The sequence below is a fragment of the Eretmochelys imbricata genome, chromosome 10, assembly GCF_965152235.1.
Source record: "Eretmochelys imbricata isolate rEreImb1 chromosome 10, rEreImb1.hap1, whole genome shotgun sequence".
Classification (NCBI taxonomy): Eukaryota; Metazoa; Chordata; order Testudines; family Cheloniidae; genus Eretmochelys; species Eretmochelys imbricata.
In genome coordinates this window covers 61,325,247-61,346,904 of record NC_135581.1, presented here as the reverse complement: position 1 = coordinate 61,346,904, position 21,658 = coordinate 61,325,247, and the positions used below count along the sequence as shown (strand labels likewise).

The 21,658-nt window shown below is 38.1% G+C and overlaps 1 protein-coding gene across 1 annotated transcript in view; it reads right to left on the bottom strand.

The window, feature by feature from the left end:
- The window catches only part of WDR72 (WD repeat domain 72), a 185,379-nt gene that overhangs the window by 121,802 nt on the left and 41,919 nt on the right, over window positions 1-21,658 (bottom strand). The window contains exons 12-13 of the mRNA XM_077828602.1: window positions 19,124-19,344; window positions 17,234-17,429 (exon numbers count right to left, since the gene is read on the bottom strand). Coding sequence (XP_077684728.1) covers window positions 17,234-17,429; window positions 19,124-19,344 — 417 coding nt within the window. The remainder of the gene's footprint in view (window positions 1-17,233; window positions 17,430-19,123; window positions 19,345-21,658) is intronic.

Sequence of the window (21,658 nt, the reverse complement as noted above, 5' to 3'; positions counted from 1 at the left end):
GAACAGCCCAGCTCTGGACCCACAGGCAGACTGCCCAGGAATTGTTTCACCCCCATGGAAAGACCTTGATCATGGTAAAACACTTCTCACTGGGGTGAAGTTTCCCCTGGGCCAGCAGGTCCAGAAGTAGAGCTAGGCTGTGCTGGTTGAGTGGAGGCTGCATCCCTGTACCTGAAGATGGGGTGGGAGGAGAAAAAACTCCATAGGAGGAAACAGGGGTAGCAGCTTATCACTTATTGAGAGAGAACCAAGGGTGTTGTGGGAAACTTGAAGGGCCCATGTGGGAGCCAATTACTTGAAGAATTGGGACACTGGGAGTTTTTTGCCCAGAGAAAGGAGAGATAGATATAAGAGCTAACAGGCAGGAAAGTGAGGCTTCCACTTAATGCTGGGAAAACTCATCCTTCTCCTGGGTTCTACCTATGAAAGCTAGAGCCTATGGTCATATGTCCTTTCCCTCTTGTTGCCTGGGGGCTGGCCTGGGGGATGTGACAGCTGAATTGCCCTTGAGCATGATGGGATGTGTGTGTGCGCACGAGTGTGTATGGAGTAGAGGGATATGTATGTAGAATGAATATAGTTGTGATGTTGCACTCCATATGTTTTATGGAAATATGTTTATAAGTGTGAATATGATGTAACTGGAATATGCTTTATGCAAAAGGTCTCTTGTAAGGTATCATTACAAAGCTTATAATCTACTATGTGTTCATCCTATCTTGTAGCTGAAGCTAGAAATATGAAGTATTACTCTCAAGTCCTATTGTAACTATGCAAAGTGTGGGCCATTAATGGTGGCTTGGAATCTTGATTGCTCCCATTAACTAAGACAAGTGGTGGTAAAAGGCTCTGTTTACTTGTAAGCCTTCCTGTATACCTGTGTGCCAGCCAGTGGGTAATGAGGTCTTACAGGACATGTGACCACGTCACCTGGTACTGGAATCCATCTTATACCTGGTGCTTTTCCATTTAGAAGGAGGTTTGGAGACCCGGAGAGACAAAAGGTTCCCACCTTCTGCCAAAGCTATAAAAGGGGGTGGAACAGAACAAAGGGAGCTGCAGTTATGAGAAAACCATTAGTTACCACCTGAGCTGGAACTAACAAGAACTGTACCAGGGGAAAGGATTGGGCCCAGACAAGGAAGGAGTCTAGTTTGTGAAAGAAGCTTATTGGAACATCTCTGAGGGTGAAATTTTCCTGTATTCGGTTTCTTAACGTATTAGGCTTAGACTTGTGTTTTGTTTTACTTTGCTTGGTAACTTACTTTGTTCTGTCTGTTATTACTTAAAATAATTTAAATCCTACTTTTTATACTTAATAAAATCACTTTTGTTTATTAGTAAACCCAAAGTAAGTGATTAATACCTTGGGGAGCAAACAGCTGTGCATCTCTCTCTATCAATGTTATAGAGGGTGGACAATTCATGAGTTTACCCTGTATAAGCTTTATATAGAGTAAAACGGATTTATTTGGGGTTTGGATCCCATTGGGAGCTGGGTGTCTGGGGGCTGGAGAATGCAGAGAATAGGTCTTCCTGGAGACCACAACTTCCTTGGCTTGGACAGAAGATGACACTGCCTTTTTTTTCTGACACTCAGGAATTTGTCAAAGCTCCAGTAGCTTTTACTACTCTATATCACTAAATACTTATTGAACTATGTCACAATCAAATTTACACAGCCAGATAACCATTTAAATTATCTACTGCAAGCTAGGGACTGAATTCAGGTTTGCAAGCAAAAAACATGGTATATCATGAAAACTGCAAAAGAATGGCAAATTTTAACAAAATGGCTGTCAGAACTTATGTGATTCCACAAAGAATCAGGTACTGTATATTCACATTTATGAGCTATTTTGAGTTGCTCATATTTTCAACATATGCTAATAGGTTGTTTGTTTTTTAACATATACTAGTCAGTTTTCTCTTTTTGAAATGGATTCAAGCATAGTATAAAATATGCAGAGGAACTGCATTAAGTCGTTAACTTTCCATCTTCTTCCTGCACTTTATCTTTTGTGTTGTATTTCACCTCTACAACAGTTTGACTTTCTGCTAAACTGCTTTCTTAAAGAATGACTATCTATAGCAGAAAAAATGAAATTGTTTAATGTTGCATTGCGTCTTCCCAGAACTCTAGTGCTCTGGGCCCAAGAAGTTATCTTGTATTGGTTCAATAATGCAAAACTGTGCTAACTACCTCCCTGCAGGTTTTTCCTTCTCTACAAAGAAGCACAGCTCTTAAAACACACACTCTTACCAACCAAGCATGACAAAAATCAAGACCTCACCCCACATGGTTTCTGACCTGACTATTAATGTTGAAGGTCAAACCACTACCCTTGAAGAACAGAACGGCTAAATCACTAGAGCCTTTTTCAAATATGAAAAACTCCCTTCAGGGGAGATGTAAGCCTTTCAGCCCTCAATTAACTCCTCCTAGTGATGCAACAGGACACTTAACAGTATTTGAGCCATAGGTTTATCAGCTGTTAATTACTTATTTGGTATGCTACAATAGATGATAAAGTTCCATGTGATATGATGTAGAAATATCATAGTTTTGAATTCTGATGTTAAAATTCATAGGCGATATGGATGAAAATAAAGCGTGTCTTGTCTTTTTGTGTGGGCCAGCAGATTCTTACGCAAATTTTGTTGGGGGCATTTATGGAGATCATTTGAATGAAAACTTCATCTTTAACATTAAAATAAATCTTTCAATAGGTTATACACATAATGTAGTTACTAATATTACATTGTTTCTATGATCCTCAAATGAGATGATTGGAGGAAGAGGGCAGTGAGTGTGTGAGAGGGACTCTGACTTCTTAAATTTTGAATCCTGGGGATAGCTGAACTAAAATTAAAGAGGTGGAGAAATTTTACACAAACTAGAGAGTGGTTTAGAAAAAAGATCAGTATTTGCCATATCTCATTTTATTTGAAAATACTAGCGTCTATTTGAAAACGTTACATGACCAAAGCTATTAATATATTCTTCTCTAAGACAAAACATAACACTAAAGAGTTACTTTATAACAAATTTAGATCTTTGTTTATTATCCAAAAATCTGTAATCAGAGTTCACTAAAACAACTGGATACCCATTTCAATCAAGTAACATCTATCATGGAACTTGGCCACTTGGCACTTTTGAAGATTTATCATTTATCATCAGTTACAGATGAAGTTCATTGCCTTGTTCACATGAACTGCATAGAGATCGACCTGGTGCCCCTTCCTAACAAAACCATTTCACAGTTACTGCATCTTACTCCAGCAAATATATAAATTGACTTGGATTTCTGACCAGGGGCATGGGACCCTAGAGGTATCAAACTTAGTTAACTAGAAAAAGTATTTTAAATGAACTTTATACAAACTATATGAACTATGAATAGATATTTTGCTTCCAAATGTGTTTTATTGCAGCATGTAAAGTAGCTAGAAAAAAGAACATGTAATTTTTATATATATATATATATATATATATATATATATATATATATATATATTCCATTAAAAAGCTACCAGATACATTAAGCAACTCACAACTGAGCTTTGTAGCAGCCCAGACCTTTAGGCTATACAGAATGCATTTAAAAAAAGGCAGTGACCACTATGACCTTGACCCTAGCTACACCATAGCCCCCAGCATTTAAAAAGCAACTGCAGGATTTATCAGCTAGGCCATACTCACCCACTCAAATCTAATTCTGACCGATGACCTGAAGAGAAACAGAAAGAGAGAGACAGAGAGGGGGAGAGAGGGAAAATGAAAAAAAAAAAAGAGAGAGAGAGAGAGAGAGACCGAGGGAGACTGTAAATTACTAAAATTTGCAAGGACAAAAGGGTCACAGTGATGGAATTATAATTGCATTTGACAATTACCTAGGCATAGAAATATAGTCAATTAATAGGTGGGTTTACCTTGATATACTGCTGAGACTTTCATTAATATCTCCCAAATTATTTCCTCATGGGCACTGGAAGAGATCTTAAACTTGGTTTTATAAGGGTTTTAATTGCTAACTTCTCTCTAAATCTAGATAGATTGTCAATCTAGTTAAATGGGGATTGCTTTATGAAAAGCTACATCATCACCATTTTTATTAGTCAGAGGATTGGTCAGGTTAACGATACTATTATTTTTGAGAAAATATTTTTGAAGACTGCTATAAAGAAGTGACTACTGGATTAAAAAGAAATAATTTCACTTTCAAGTTTTCCTGAAATGTATTCCACTCACTTCCAGATACTTTGCTAAAGAATCGGCTTCAACTCAGTGCATATGAATGATGTACCTACATTTTAAATCACTAGTTTATTTCATTTATCTCTTCCTGTTACTTGTCTCAAAATCATAAACAACTGGGAAAATTCCTAATCCAATACCCACTGAAATGAACAGCAGTCCTTCCATTCACTTCACTGGGCACTGAATAAGGCAATGGGAGTGTAATTTGGTCAACCATGGGAGGAAGCATCAGGCAAAAGTCAGTCCTTCTTCCTATCTGCTGAGTTGCCTGGAGATGGACTGATGGATTTGTAATTGGCCCATGCCACACCCCTTTCAGAGGAGATATGGTGCCACCAGCGGCCGGGAGTGCATTTACACTTCTTGGAGCAAAGATCCTCCTATATACTCACACCCCCCCACCAATGGTGTTGGGTTTTGTGATAGAACAACTATATTTGAGACCCTGGATAGAATGAGGTTGCCATTTCAACTGTGCTTGATGGCATACTCAGGACTACAGCCAACACCACAGGAATTTTCCCCACACTGCAAACTGGTCTGACAGCTGAGTTTTTTCACCCTCACTGGAGTCAGCCATATACTAACGAGTGGGCTAGAGGGCCACATTTTGTTGATTATATTCTATCCCCCACTCACCCCCCAGTTATTTTGAGGTTCTTACATAGTTTCTTTTACATCTGGTTGAAATTCCCATCCCACAGGAAATTCCAGTATGGCAAAATGCATTTTCATACTGAACTGCGATAGAAAGTCAAAAATGAAAAAAATTCACAAAATGATGAGTTACAAACAATTTCAATTTGGAAATGTTGAACTGTTTCGTTTTGTCATTTCTGAACAAAATGTTTCTGCATTCCCACACTGAAACATTTTGATACGTTTCAACAAACCAAAATGTTTAATTTGGGTTAACCCGAAACAAAACATTTTGATTTTTCTTCTGGAGAAAAGAATCCGTATATTGGTAAAAAATTATATTTCCTATTATTCAAGCTCAGGTATCCCCACACCAGTTACTTGAGAGCAAAACTGTCCAATGCAAACACCTCATTAAACAATGTAAATAACAGATTCTAGACAGACTGGGACCCCGGAGGCCTGTGACTGTTAGGATTTAGCCTCAAACCAAAATGCCACAATCAGACGTTTCCTTGGGGCTATGAAGAACTGAGCACTATTAAGGGCCTCTAATCTCTGCATGATCATAAAAGTTGTTCTTGTGGTCTGCCACCTGCTGCACTGAATGCCCAGTGTCTGCCACACTTGTGTTCGGGTTGGGATAAGGTATAGCCTCAGCACTAAAGCTGTATTATAAGGACTTCTACTCCATGACATTGCAAATGATAAACAGAAACTAGAGCAGCTCAGGAATTTGCCATCAGTGGAGAAACTGCATTTTTCCCCTGAAAAAGATATTGGTGATGTGCAGGCAGGGACTCTTCCTTCCGGCGGAAGGGAAGTTTGGGATGATGCCATTGAAGGAGGTAATTCCCTCTCTGCACAGCACTAATTCATCCTCACCAGAGGTGACATACAAATATTTTGGAAAAGCATTTCTTCTCCCTTATAGTGAACTAAATTGTGTCATAAAACACATTTCTAACAAGTAAACAAGATCCAGAAAAGGACATTTCTTGTTCCACTAATGGCCTGCACCCCGATTCCCACTCTTTTGATTATACAAATTGTGCCCTATGCTGTACTGTCAAAATATACAGAGAATATTTGTCAGGAACAAAATACAAACTTTTATAGCAAAGTGCAGCTTAATATCAGTTTATTGCTTCAAGCGTTGGTTAGGATAAGTTTAAAATGGGAGGACAAACGAGAAGATTCCCCAGCTCCAAGCACACACACATATCCACCATCTGCAACCACACCCCCTTCTGGTACACATGGTTTCTCACACATAACTGCCTGAAAAAAAAATCTTGAATACAGTGTTTGAAAATGTTCCAACCGTTTGCCTGCCAATATGATAAAAAGTTTTAACTAAGCTAGCACTAGGATATTTGTGAAATAGAAAAGCTTTTACATTACAGTATATATTTTCAAAGGTAGCACTAACATTTGCAGAAAATATTTCTACATTTCACAGCATCCTTTTTTTGGTTCTTACATAATAACATGCTTTATATTTTGTTATGATTACAAAAATATATTTTATTATAAGCGGAGCTGATAGTGGCACCTGTACTTTAGTGGCACCTGCCCAATTTGTCTCTTAAAAAAATAAAAACCACAAACAAAAAGAACCTGTTTGCGGTTGCTTTTACAACTTTGCCAAATTTTAACCCTCGGGCTGAAATTTTCCATGCCAGATGTCTACCTTGGGCTGACTATTCTTAGAAACTCTGCAAAAATGGGTCACATTAGGGAAAAAGACATGGTTTTGCCCATGTTAAAAAAAATTGTACAACTGTTCTATTGAGAAGCTCTAGTGTCTCCAGGCTCTGGAGCAGCAACTTGAACTTGGAGCAACTTGGCGGGCAACAAAAATTATTAGGAGGCTGGAGCACATGATTTATAAGGAGAGGCTGAGGGGACTGGGATTATTTAGTCTGCAGAAGAGAAGAATGAGGGGGGATGTGATAGCTGCTTTCAACTACCTGAAAGGGGGTTCCAAAGAGGATGGATCTAGACTGTTCTCAGTGGTAGCAGATGACAGAACAAGAAGTAATGGTCTCAAGTTGCAGTGGGCGTGGCTTAGGTTGGATTTTAGGAAAAACTTTTTCACTAGGAGCGTGGTGAAGCACTGGAATGGGTTACCTAGGGATGTGGTGGAATCTCCTTCCTTAGAGGTTTTTAAGGTCAGGCTTGACAAAGCCATAGCTGGGATAATTTAGTTGGGGATTGGTCCTGCTTTGAGCAGGGGTTTGGACTAGATGACCTCCTGAGGTCCCTTCCAACCCTGATATTCTAGGATTCTATGAATAATTGACCCCACAATTCCTGAGTTTCAACATTCCTCTATTGTCAGCAATATTTGTGAAACCCACTGGCAATCTCTGTGTCTCATTCTCCTTCAGTGGCTGGTCTAAATAGAAGATAACAATATACTGTTTCTATCAGTCACTCTGTTAGCGCAAGTCACAGAGATCTGTGCCATTTATATAAATATTCCATTTCTGATTATGACACCTGTAGAGGTAGGTTTGATTCTACATGATGGAATTTCTGGGGGGGGGGTTCAGTTTATTTTTAAAATTAAAATAAAAATAAAAAATATATTACAATTTTTGGTGTATAATTATAAAATTATACACCAAAAACTATGTTGACAGAATGCTAAGGTTGCAAAGTCGAGTATTCAGAACTTAGGAATGCCAGAATTAAGGTTTGTTGTACTATCTTAATTCAGACCTCTTGGGCATATGCATTATGATACATACTTTAATTACATGAACACACATTGTTTTTTTCCATAGAACAGCATTCTGGAGATGAACCAGGGTTGTTTACTGAAGGAAGCTTTAGTCTGCCTCCCTCATGTGTTGCAGAAGTTCCAAGGTGTATAGTTAATGAGGCAGGGGACTTCAAGAGAAGAAAGGATGGTCTCATGGTTAAGGCACTTGAATGCTATTGTGGCAAACTGGATGCTATCCCTGCCTCTGGCACAAAGTTCCTACGTGATGCCAGGCTCTTCACTTAAACCCAGCTTTTCACACAGAACCACTAATTGAGTTTTTTCATTTTATGAGTGCCCAACTTGAGCCCCAGGGCCTTTTCACAGCTGCAACTGAAGTCACTCGGTGCTGTGCTTAGAAGATATAAAGTGCCATATAATGCTAAGTACAGTAGAACCTTAGAGATACGAACACCAGAGTTACAAACTGACTAGTCAACTGCACACCTCATTCGGAACCAGAAGAATATAATCAGACAGCAGCAGAGACAAAAAACAACAACAGCAACAAAACTGTATGACTAAGCAAAATGGCAAGCAAGGGCACAAATGTGTCACACTTTCAATTGACACAATGCTAGAAATATTAAAAAAAACTCGACAATGATGTTAGCTTCAGCAACATAGTAGTAGAATATGGTATCAGGAAATCAACCAATAAGTCCCCCTTAGGAAAAAATAGAGCAATTTGCAAAAGAAGCCAAAGACAGCAGAGCAGTAAAAAGTAGGTGTATTGTACATAAAGCTGCTGCTGCTGATTTTGATGAGGCAATGCATCTGTGGTTCTCACAAGAGAGATCAAAAGGCACTCCTATAAGCAGTGTGATGGTTACAGAAAAGACAAAATTACTCCGAGAAATGTATCCAGACAAAAAAGGAGGATCATTTTAAAGCAAGTGTAACCCACACACCTCCTGGGTGTGGTGTTCTGTCCCATCTAGTGGCAATGAGATCACTTACAGAGAGAGAGCAAGATTAATGAGTTTTCTCTACAGCCTTAGCTAACAGCCAGTTGGTTTTTAGCTCATGTAGTAGAGGCTCATGCACTAAGCTCCCGAGGTCCCAGGTTTGATCCTGTCTGAAAACGACTGGAATCTGTCAGCATTATACAAGCACGTGGTGGCTCTGTCAGTTCAAAAATCGGCATGGAATATAGCAGTTGGGGTTGCAAGGAGAGTCTCTGAGAGCTGACTCAAATACCATTGGTGAATTTAAAAACACTTTCAAATCACTGAATAAGGCAGTGGTCCTGTGAAAATAGTAGTGTATTATCATACAATTAAAACCTAACATTATGCATATGCAGAGGGGGATGAATTAAGGTTGGACAGGCAGCCTTAAGGATGGCATCGCCTCACTTTGAGTTCTTGAGTTTGCAACCTTTCTGTTCCTTTAACAATTTTATTTTTCTGTGAAATTATCTATTTACATTTTCCTGTACTTTGCTTTATGTACTTTTCTGGGTTTTTCCCTTAACTGTTCAATGTTGTGTGCAAATAATACAATTATTTCCTTTATTAGTGACTGATTTTTTTTAATTCCTTAAATTACTCTATATGTAATTAAAAGTACAGAATACTAACACATCAATCAAAGATAAGGAACCACAAACAAATGAATCAAAGAAAGAAAATCAATTCATAAAGCTAACAAATATTTCACTTGATATCAATGCATATTAAAATATTGCATGTGAACTATCTTTCATATTATGAACAAATCTTTTCTAACAGTGCATATTTTGTGGAAACAGTGTGAAATCAAGAATGTTGTCCACTGATCCACAGATTATGCAACAGGATCCCTATGATTTCTATAATTCCTAAACAGACAGGTAATCTAATGTGGAAAATCTATATCTTGTTTTAAAAAGTAATGATACTTGGATAAATTAATCTATCTAAATATTTTGAACAAGTTATATAAGATATAAATTATAAGCTAAAGTGTTCAAGTTTCTTCTTCCCAAAAGCCTGGATAATTCAATTACTTTCTTAATGCTCCTACTGTTATTAACAAATCCAGTACTACCTGAAAAGTAAACTCTTCCCCTTAACATAGGTTGGAAAAAAAAATTCCTCTGACAGCCAGAAGTTCATCATAAACACATGTTCTTTAAGGGTATGTGTACGTTGCAATTAAAAACCCTAGCTGGCCCATGCCAGCTGACTGAGGCTTGCAGAGCTTGGGCTGCGGGGCTGTTTAATTGCATTGTAGAGTTCTGAGGGGTGGAAGCCAGCTGCAAGTTTTTAATTGCAGTGTAGATGTACCCTTAATGGACTCAGATGGGTCCTAGACATCACTGAGTATTAACTAACTGACATAGAAAAGAATGGTCTCCACAGGAAAAAAATGTAAATTGCTTTTATTACTGTAGTTCTTATCATGTTGATATTTACCTCATTTCATAGTCCCCCAGAAAGATACCAACTGCTCGGGAAACAATAAAAGCAATATAGATATCTGAACCAATTTTCTTGTTAAAGTAGATTTTAAGTGCAGAAAATATTTATTTTTTACAATTAGAATGAAATTTGTTATTGATTTTCATATTTGTCTTAGGGCACATAGAGGTTTGGAAAATACCTTGTATATGCCATTGTAATGACTATCCCAATGTACTTTTTGAATCTTTAAGATCCACAATAAAAGAAAGCTGGGACTGGATTACACAAAACAATTCAAGTACACAGAACCAGTTCTGGAATTATGCATTTTGAAAAAGTATCTTATCAATTTAACAGACCTATGCAACATTTGGTGTCTTGGAAAAATAAAAATAACAAACATTTATTACAAATTTGATTAAAATATGAAACATTACCAGCGTTGACCTTAACTATACACGTCAAAGATTATAATGTATGGCTTCCATATTATTTTGTGTGGGTTTCTTCAGGGTGCACATGTGAACAGTGTCATTTCCTACATGTAACTTTTATAAAAAGATAGTTTTTTGTTCATAAAGCAGAAAAGTCATTTACTGTTCAGTGACTTGTAGAGCTACTGATTGTACTAACCACCAGTATTCAAAAATACTCAAATACTGATAGAGGCAGCAGGGGTACATCCCCACATACCTTATAAAAACAGCCCCTGGCACATAGTAAAGAGAGGCTGCAAGTGATATAACTGCATAGGGATGCTAGTGAAGCTATCTGAATGCTGGGATAAGCCCCAAAGCTGGATATTCATCTTGTAGCTCAGTTTTATAATTCTGTGTGTATAATTAAGGTATGCATTTGCCATGGAAAATCCTAGCATATATCTTCCCACTCCTGCACCTCCTGGCCCATGACATGCTCTCCCAAAATTATGGAGACAGAAACTAACAGAAAGCTACTGCAGGATCAATGGTGGTGGGGCTGGACGGGACACAAAGGATGATGCCACTTTCTCTCTCTCACCAACTCATACCAGCCACTTTTGACCTCTACATGCATAGCTTGCTTTCCCTCCATGTTATCAGGAGGAAGCAGTGACATGAAGGTATACATTATGCTGCTTCTTCCTTGATAACTTGGAGCAAAATCAGAAGCTCTCTGCTGCCATGATGAGTGAAAGTGATCAGCCAGCAACACTGTACACTAAGTATCTGCAGCACCATTTTGTATAAAACTAAGAAGTACTTTGATAGAATGAATTAAGTGGCAGAAATGGATGAATGAGTCCATCTCAGACAGAGAGAGAGAAATGACAGATATTTCCAAATGAAATAAAGGGGAATGTGTCCTTCAGAGCTGCTGAAAGTAAAAAGAACTCAAGGTTTAACAAGAGAAATTACAACCAATGCAGGTAAGCAATTTGAAGAACCATCATCTGCTAAGATCAAGAATTAAGGATTCCACTGCCATTTCTGTAGCTGAGAAATGAGATACTTCTTTTAACTTTGCCCTTCCTTCCACCAACTATCCAGTATTTCTCTAATGCTATGCATTGCTTTTTACAGTCAAAAGAACAGCACTATCCCAAAACACATAAGCAGAAGGGACAGACTGTTGATTATCAGACATGCTGCAGTTGAAGGGTGTTACACATGCAAGTTCACCTTGTAAAAGGGGGGGGGGGGAGGGAGAAATAATGGCAAAAATGAGTCACTAATGACCTCAGTTTTCAGAGTAACAGCCGTGTTAGTCTGTATTCGCAAAAAGAAAAGGAGTACTTGTGGCACCTTAGAGACTAACCAATTTATTTGAGCATGAGCTTTCGTGAGCTACAGCTCACTTCATCGGATGCATACCGTGGAAACTGCAGCAGACTTTATATATACACAGAGAATATGAAATAATACCTCCTCCCACCCCACTGTCCTGCTGGTAATAGCTTATCTAAAGTGATCAAATGGCCTAACCTGATGATCACTTTAGATAAGCTATTACCAGCAGGACAGTGGGGTGGGAGGAGGTATTGTTTCATATTCTCTGTGTATATATAAAGTCTGCTGCAGTTTCCACGGTATGCATCCGATGAAGTGAGCTGTAGCTCACGAAAGCTCATGCTCAAATAAATTGGTTATTCTCTAAGGTGCCACAAGTACTCCTTTTCTTAATGACCTCAGTGGAGTTAAAACAAGGGATGAATTTGACCCACTGAGTTTGCAACAAAGAAGATCCTTTGGGTTAAATCCTAGGCTAGTGCAAATGGGCATAACTCCATTGACTTTCATGGAGCTACACCAATTTACACTAGTTAAGGATTTGTCCCTTTGTGTCTTCCTATCTAGGTTTTATAAAGGTTGCCCATCACAGTTCAAGATACTACCTCTGGTGGACACTAATACAGTTTTTAATTTATTAACAAAAGAATCTTATACTCCAACATAGAAGAGCTGCAGCAATAGCTGTGTCTATATTTGGTCACCTGTAGGGCCAAATATAGGCCAAGGGGGGAAATCTATGTATATATAAATAAAATACGTATTTTTTTCCGCCTCAGGATATGTCTACACAGCAGCTAGGAGGTGCAATTCCCAGCTTGGTTAGACATATGTGCACTAGGTCTGCTCAGAGCTAGCGCCTAAAAAACAGCAACATGACTGCAGCAGCATGGGCAGCGGATCAAGGGCATAATTAGGACCTTGTATGGAGCTGTATTTGTGTGACTAGCCCAAGCTGCTGCCCCGGCAGAGGCAGCCACACTATTACCTTTAGCACACTAGCTCAAGCAGAAATATTTAATTCATCAGACTGAGCCTTAAAAATGATTGAATTGAAGATATTTAATTGTGATGTACATTTTAAACCCATGAACATCCATTAATAAAAGGCTAACAAAAGGCTATCCATAAATTATGTAACACGTTTTTTGGTGATTTTCAAGACCCCTCATAGACACTGAAACAAACATGCAAAATTATGGACCTGCCCAGCCCCTAATTTATTAGGTAATTTATGGACAGCCTCCCAAAAGAATCTGAAAACTGGGGGGACGACGACACTTCAGCTTGTTTTTCAAAAGAGCCTGATAGCACATCTGATGTCCTGGAAAATGCTGGGGGAGCCACAGTCATGCACAATGAAAGCTTCCATGTACAAATAGCGGGCCAAAGTCTCCTCTCAATTATTTTCCTGTGTTTGGAGTTGAACTGATGTAACTGAGGAGAATCTGACCCAGAGGGCCATGTTCTAATCTTGTCTGAAGTGGTGTGAATTCAGAGTGTCTCCATGAAAGAAAAACAAATTACTCTACATTTATACCAACAAAATTGCATCAAGTACCCCTTGGAATTTCCTTGGTTCACATCCTGGAATTGCTACAGGTTGGCAACTTTCCCAGTTACTAATTAATTCTAATATAAAAATAACATAACAGTTTTGTTTTGTTTTACTGCAAATGGTAATATACAAGTTTGACATAAAACTAGATTCCTAGCATGGATTTCACTTAACCTAAGAGGAAAAAATTAGTCACGTAATTGACTGAACAGCCAAAAGAATAACAATGATTATTAACTGTCCCCATCAAATAATCTACAGCTTCTTTCAAACACAGAATCATCTTCTGGCCAGTGAAGCAGAACTCCCACTTAAATCAATGGGGTGATATAGGCCACACCTAGACCATAGGTAATATATGTTTCACTATGCTCACCTAATCAACAAATATATTACTTGCAGCCCATAGTTAAAGTCTGCATTGTTTCCATAGACAAATCTTTATTTCTGTCTGATGATGCTGTATTCATCTTTTCACATAGGTCTATGAAGACCTAGACAATGCCTCTGTCTTCCTGACTGGCACTGACATATCTACATAGTTCTCGATCTAGGTCAGACCAATTTCAAGGATCAGTGCCATAACCTCCCATGCTCTACTGTTGTACAGATATAATTTATATTAACCAACTACAGTATATCTTAGGAGGAGTTCCCTAGGTATCCTAGGTACTATTTCAATTACAGACACAAAATGAATCAGAAAAAACTCAGAGCTACCCATCAGTATGACAAATAATGACTGCCTTGCTAACTTCTAGCTACTCCTCACAGGTTTAGTAGTAGACCCTGCTTCTTGACGCTAGCAACAAAATATATAAAACAGTGATTTAAAATAGTCTATGGTTTAAAAATCCTGCCTCTTGCCCCCTTTATGAATCCATAATATTTGTGGGCCATTGCATCATGGTACCTTCTATTTAATTGTGAAATAGGCAACATCTCCTTTAGGTACCAGGAAAGAAAGGCAAAATTACGTTCTGACTTTTTAGAGGGTCTCTGTAGTACTGTAACACTGCTTTGCACACCAGGATGCTCAGAAGTCACCATCCTTTAGTATGATACAGCCTATTCCCACTGGTGTCCCTGGCCTATTCAGTACCAGTCTCTGCCTCCTCTCCAATCTTCTTCACTCCATCTAGGGTTTGAGTCCTATGTGGTGGGTAAGAGGGAACCGTTCCTGGATCAGGAGTGCAGGGACTTGCGTTTATGTCTGGCTGCTGCACAGGGCTACAAACAGGAGAGGGCCCTCTTTTGTGTCCCCATCCACACACAGCAACTGAGTATGATCTGGTCCATACTACTTAATTTCCATAACCTAGGACAGAAATGACTGACATTCACTTGGGTCCTTATCCTGCAAACGCCATGGAGGTGAAACGCTTCTTTTTGTATAGAAGGCCTATACACTGTTTAAGTCCCATGTTAGCCCTCAAAATAAGTCTTACGTTGTGCAAATAAGTCTTACGTGGTAGTCCTCTCCACTGGAATATATTTCATGCGGGGGGCATGGAGTGGCCATTAGCTTCAATAGGAGCTACGCACACAGAGTGCTTGCAACAGAGAGCTCAGAGTCTCATTTCTTAAATGACAAAGTGAATTACTCACTATCTAATTAATTTGACCCATAAAATTTGAAACACCTATGATCCATCAGCACGATTTCTACTTAAGTTTAAATGATAAGTAAAAAAGCAAGAACATTACTGAAGGCTGCAAAAGTCATGTAACTTCATAAATTTGGGAACTAACTTCTTGCACCAAATTTCATTAAATGTGGGATGTAACAATAATAAATTAAAGCTTCACAGTTTTCACCAACATATTATCTTTGTTCATAGATATCCAAAATAAAGCACTAAAAATGTTACATTTAAAAACCTTCCCCTTGTACCACCTTCTTGTGACTGGGTATTGCAGAACAGAGTTCTGCTCTGACATACCTTCTGCAGTCACTTCATTTTCATCGAGTATAAGTTCTAACAAAATTTAGCCCTTGCTATGGAATGAATAACCAATGCTTTGTGGTCTCTTTCATACAGGTATAATGGGTAGTGTTAGTGCTTTCAAATCTGACTTTTCTTCCTTGTATGAGTTTAAATTACACTCTTAAAATAGTTCTTCTAGTTTAATTTCCAGTTTTAAAGTATTTTTAAGTATTTCATGGATATGCTATAGGGTCTGAATTTCCTTAGAATCCAATAGCATGTCAATAGTCCCTTTCAGTTTTAGCTGAGTTGTGAGCTTTAGCCCTAATTCATGTTCATTTATATGCTATAAGAGCTCCTGAGAAGCTATTGCAGAGTATCCTGCAAATACTTATTAACAACAGCACAGATTGCATATTATGGATCCATAGCAACAAATACATACTAAAAATGTGTATGAAAAATAAATATTGTGAATGCATAGTAACAGTTTTTAAGAACATCTCAGTTGTTTAATTTTTAATATCCAAAGTGATTAACACATGATATAAAATAATCCCTTGTAAAACTCATTCTAAAAAGTATTGTAGCTGTGATTGAAAGAGAATTACAGTGAACATCTAGAAAGTCTACTTTATTTTGTCATTCTTAAACATGAACATGAACAGTCTCCTGAGCTCACTGTGGCTCTCCACCTCAAGAACAACATCTTTTCTGTTTCTTTTGAACAAAAAGGTGTTATTTGGAAGAATTTTAAAACCTAGAAAAAATATTTTTGCACAATATGTCTTCCATACTTGAAAAAATCATACCAGTTTTGGAAAAAATGATGGTTTTCAACAGATTTTAAATGCTAATAACTTCATTTTAACTTAAGCCAACTTTTTTTTTTTTTTTTTTTTTTTAAGATTCAGTATATCAGAGGAAAAATAAGTACCATATGTCTTGGCAGTTCCTATCCTCATTACTCAACTGTATTAAATAGCTTACTAAAATCCATGTAGTATATAATTTATGCAGTCTGCTTTTTGCCAAGTACTTCATTGAATATTAGTATTTTTCACATTTAAACAGGGAACTTTGTCTAAAATAGGTACTTTTTCAGGATAGCCATTGACTTAGTTATATTAGTTTGTAGAGCAAAATATCTTTATAAATGTTGTGAATTGAGTTTTGTATAGTGAATTTTGTAACATTATATTTTCCTCTAGTATTAATATTCTGTATATCACGTCTTCTAAACTCATTATGTTCTCTTTTTTCACAAGAGGTGTTCTCACTTGCAGAGATAAACATTGTATTGCAATTTTCAATAACATTAAAGCTTCTAATAATTGTAAGTCTCAACGTTCAAATAAGTACATTTACCATCCTTATTAATCAGCAGTAACTCTACTAAAATCACCTGTGAATTCACAATTTAAGCTGAAATACTCAGTGTTAGTTTTCCCAACTACACAGTTGTGAGAGTTGCAATTAATTATCTTCCATTATTACTGATCATCAATTAACTCAAAAGGTTGCTAAGATTGTGAGTATGCTGAAGAAGGCAAAATGTAATGACATAATTTGAGATCGGTAGGACAGTAAATTTCTCTCTTGTTAATAATTAAAGTAGATAACTTATGTTTTTATTTATAGCTTCCAGAAATATCCGGCTCACTTCTCTGTACTGCAATATCAGCTAATCATCTGCTTGTCAGGATCTGACTCAAGCACTTGTATTTTATTATTGACATACTCTGTATCACATGAAGCCTTTAATTCTTGCTCATTTATAATACAAAATTTGAAGTTTCTAGTTAATAAAGGTAATCTGTTACTATCTTTGCAGGGCCTCACTACAGATCTGGGTACCAAACATCATAGATTAAAACAAAACTAATTAGCGAGGGCTGAACAAGAAAAAACACATTACCTGTTTCAATTTCCCAAACATAAACTGAATCATCTTCGCATCCAACAATTAGCAGATTTTCAGCAAGGTGCCATTTTATCATCTTCACAGGAAACAAATGCTTCCTGGCATGTAAGAGACATACTCTCTCCTGAAGGTGTAGAAGTGCTACTGAATGATCACTGCATATACAGCACACAATCCTGTGCCCGTTTAGCTGCAAAAACATATCAATAAAAATAATAATAAAAATTGAATTATTTTTATTGTGGTAGCACCTATGAGCTCCAGTCCTGGACTGGGAGCCCATTGTGCTAGGCACTGTACAAACACAGAAAACAAAACAAAACAAAAAAATTGAATTATTATTAAACAAAACAAAAAACAGTCCCTGCCACAAAATATATTCATTTAGAAACTAGTGTTACATTTCAGCTTGCATCCCCAAAATTGTTTGAACAGATTAACTATAAATCTGATCTCCAAAGGAAAGGTACAATCCAATTCATGTGAATTGAATCCTAAAAAAAATCACATACATCAACAGGTGGGCTATTAAAGGAGCAACTATATAATCAAATATACTTAATAATAGAGGTTTTCCCTGGAAATAAAAATTACTTCTATTCTCTATTCACCTGACATAAAATTGTGTGTCAGTTCTTAAGACACAAAGGCGAAAGGCAAAATATCGCCAGTGCAAAAACTGGGTGTGTTATAATTGCATTTTGCACTGTGTGGATCTGTTCCTATAAAAGCTTTATTTCCACAAGTAATCCTTACTGACACAGGGTGGAATTCACTCTAGGGTAAAATTCACCCCTGTGCAAAGGACCAGAAAAATGCCTAGGTGCCACGTAAATCCAACACAGCCCCTGAAAACAGGGCTTAAGAGATCATGTTACCACCTTTTGCCACAGGGGTGATTTTCACCTAGCGGTGCAGAGGGCCAGCACAAGGCCCTGTGAACCAGTTAAGCCTTAAAACTCTGTGTACATGTAATTTCTGCCCAATATCCTAGTATTTACTCCTGCGGCAAGCCTAAACCACCACCTATCTGAACCACCACCTAGTCTATCATGTCTACACTGTTGTTTTTAATTAGCTAGCTCGAACAAAGCTAGCGCGTATATGTCTACCCAAGCTGGAAATTACACCTCCAGCTGGAGTGTAGATGCACCATAAATGGACCTTGCTTGGTAAACATGTTATTGCGCAGGCCTTTTGAACTAAGGTTTATTTGACCTTTAAGGGCTAAAATCCTTGCTCCATGGACTTCAGGGGCTTCTCATGTAAGTAAGTGTTTGCTGTAGTGAACCCTGTACATTTCAAAGATGCACAAGAATATTAGAAATTAAATATTACTAGCGCTGATCATTCATTCTGAAGTAAAAGACTGTTTCTAAAGCATCTAGTTAGATATGAGAACAACACCAATAGAAATTTGCTAGGTATCAAAATAACCAAACACCACACATTTATACATAACTAAGTGTTATTGGCCTGATTCTCCTCTCACACAGTTTTTACACCAGCGTAACTATTGACTTCAGCGGAAGCCACTTCAGATTTACACCAGCATATATAAGCGAGAAGAGAATCATGATCTATGTGCCCGCTGGCAACTACATTTATTCAGAATTAGTTCTCTCTAAAAATGCCACATTCAGAAAGGAAAGTCTTGATTCTACACTCCAGTTCACCAGGTTGATGACTTAATGGGAACTGCACTGATGTAACAGTGGCAAATCAGACCCCAAAACAGGAAACCAACGTCACACAAAACATAAAGTAGTTAGTAACTGGGAATTAAGTTACAAATAAAATAAAAGTATTACTATATCATTATGAATAAATTGTTACTTCGCCCCACCCTCTAAAAAAACCATCATTTACTCTGTCTTTACTTACTCTGTAGTTCTCTGGTGATAACAACAGGTTCATTACTGGACCAGCTTGCAGAGTGAATTGATGCAAAACTTCCTCCTTAAATATATCCCACCAGATCACACAAGAATCCTGGCCACCTGACACCAGCCAGCTTGGATCAAACCTGACTGATTCACTGTGTGGATAAAGTAAACAAGTAACACTTCTGCGGTGGCCCTTAAGAACTTTGGAAGGCAAAGTATCTGTAAGACAAAAATGTTAGACAAATGATTTCTGCCCTTTACAAATAAATAAATAAATAAATAAAAGCTTTCAGATTTTTACTATATATGTGCTTGCAGACAGGAAATCTGTACGATGCAATGTATTCAAGAGCAGAGTCAGCGCTAGGCATAAACAGAGTAAGCAATTGCTTAGCACTCCAAGCAGCTCAAGGGAGCCCCCTATATGCTTTTTTAATATGTGTTGTAGGCGAGAGGGGGTCAAAAATATTCCTGCTTCGGACCACCATTGGGCTAGCACCACCTCTATTCAAGAGCTCACTCCTAAATGAGTAACAGTTTTAGGCCAATATAGCCCTTACTCAAGATCAAATTATTTTTTCTGTGCCACAAAAGGCACACAGATCCACAGCTCCTGAGCTGCTGCCACTCTGTTATATTTTTCCTTTTGGGGAGGGGAGTCAGAGGGGACTTGAGAAATGACCAAAAGGAACACAGCCCCGGATCTGCAGGAGGGAACCAACTGGATCTGAAACCTTCTGCACCTCCCTCAACTACAGAAAGACTCTGGATATGTCTGCAATGCAATGTCACCCTAGGGTTAGAAGAACTTAAGTTAGCAGACCCTGGGTTTGTTAACCTAGGGTTTAAGCATCTACATTCATTTGTAACCCCAGGTTAGAAATTGTTGAACCTTGTATCCCAACCTGGGGCACCAGCATCCACACTGCATTTGCAGGCCTGAGTCCAACCAGCTATATTCCAGACTTCCTCGCATAATGTGGCCGCTCTAGTCCTTTGTTCATGGTGCAGTGTGGGAAAACTTGACCGTCCACCAAACTTGAGTGTTCAGAGGAATCGTGGGGTACTTTTGGCAGAATCCCAGAGCATGAGTCCAGTGGGGCTCCATCTACACTGCAAAGCAATAGGGCTTTAAACATGGCTCCCAGCTAGACTGGGGCTTGGACCCTCCACCCCTGTGGGGTTCTGGAACCCTGGCTCTGAGTCCTGGGTTAGCACAATTTGTGTGCAGACAGAAGAGCGATTAGGCTTGAACTTGAGTTCAAACGCTGGGCTTACATTGCAGTGTAAACATACCATCTGTTTTTTGCAATACATCACAGCCAGCTCTTCTGTATATGAACAGAGCATTGGCTGTGCAGAGCTGGGCTCCAATGCAGGGTTGCAGAGGGGAGAAAAGTGGTTCAGTGCTGGTGGGGGAACATACTCTACCATTTTCCCCTTGGCATTCCCTGATCTTCACCCCAGGGCTTAGGGCCTTTCAACTGCTCAAGTGGAGGGGAGTGTGGGGTCCTCAATCTTACTTGGGTAAAACTCTCAGTAAGCAGGATTAAATAAAGACTACAAAAAGTCTCCACACATTTTAAAATACAAACAAAACTTAGGACCAGACTCTGAAAATGCTCATGACTAGACACAGTGTTCATGATTCCAAGTAGTCCTATTGGTCCTATTTTCTTGTCAGGCCTGATTCTCCTCTCATTTACAGTAGTATAATCAAGGGAGATTCATTTACACTGGCTTTATTCTGGTGTATCTCCCTTGATTATACTGCTGTAAATGAGAGGGGAATCAGGCCTGATAAGAAAATTCATCACAGTAACAAATCCATGCTCAATTGTAAGTATTTGCACAATAAGGCTTCCACTTCTTTAATGGAAAAATGTGCCCGGAAAGAACCTAAGGTGCATCAACATACGGGCCTCAGAATTAAAAAGTGACCTTACTGTATTAAAAAGAAAAAGAAAATATCAAACTAAACCAAAACACACACCAAGTTTTAAACACCTTCTGAAACTGGAGCAGAGGAAACATTTAAATTATTTCAAGATTGAAATAAAGATTCTTTTATCTATGCTCTGAAATTCAGTATTAAAAAAATGTGTTATAATCTAGTATTATTTTTAATTAGGCTTAAAATGACAATTCATACCAAAACAAGCGTGGATATAAAATACCATTCAGAAGAAGCTAGTCAACCAGATCTTGCACTTCTGAGAATTAAAATCAGTTACGTGGATTTGGAATATGTAAATAATTTAAATACAGGGTAACATGACCCATATTTATATTTGACTTACGGTGGCAATTTCTTCACCTGTATAATGAAACAGTGCAAACATATACACTGTACAATACTAAACAAATAATTCATGGCAACATATCCATGAATATGTTGAGAGAGCAGTATAAACATATATTTGTTTCACAAGAGAAACATCTTGAATAAAAAGGAAAGGGCTCAATTCTGCCCTCAGTTTCAAGGCTGCTGCTCTCAGCAACACCACCAGGAACAGGACTTGTGTAACGAAGG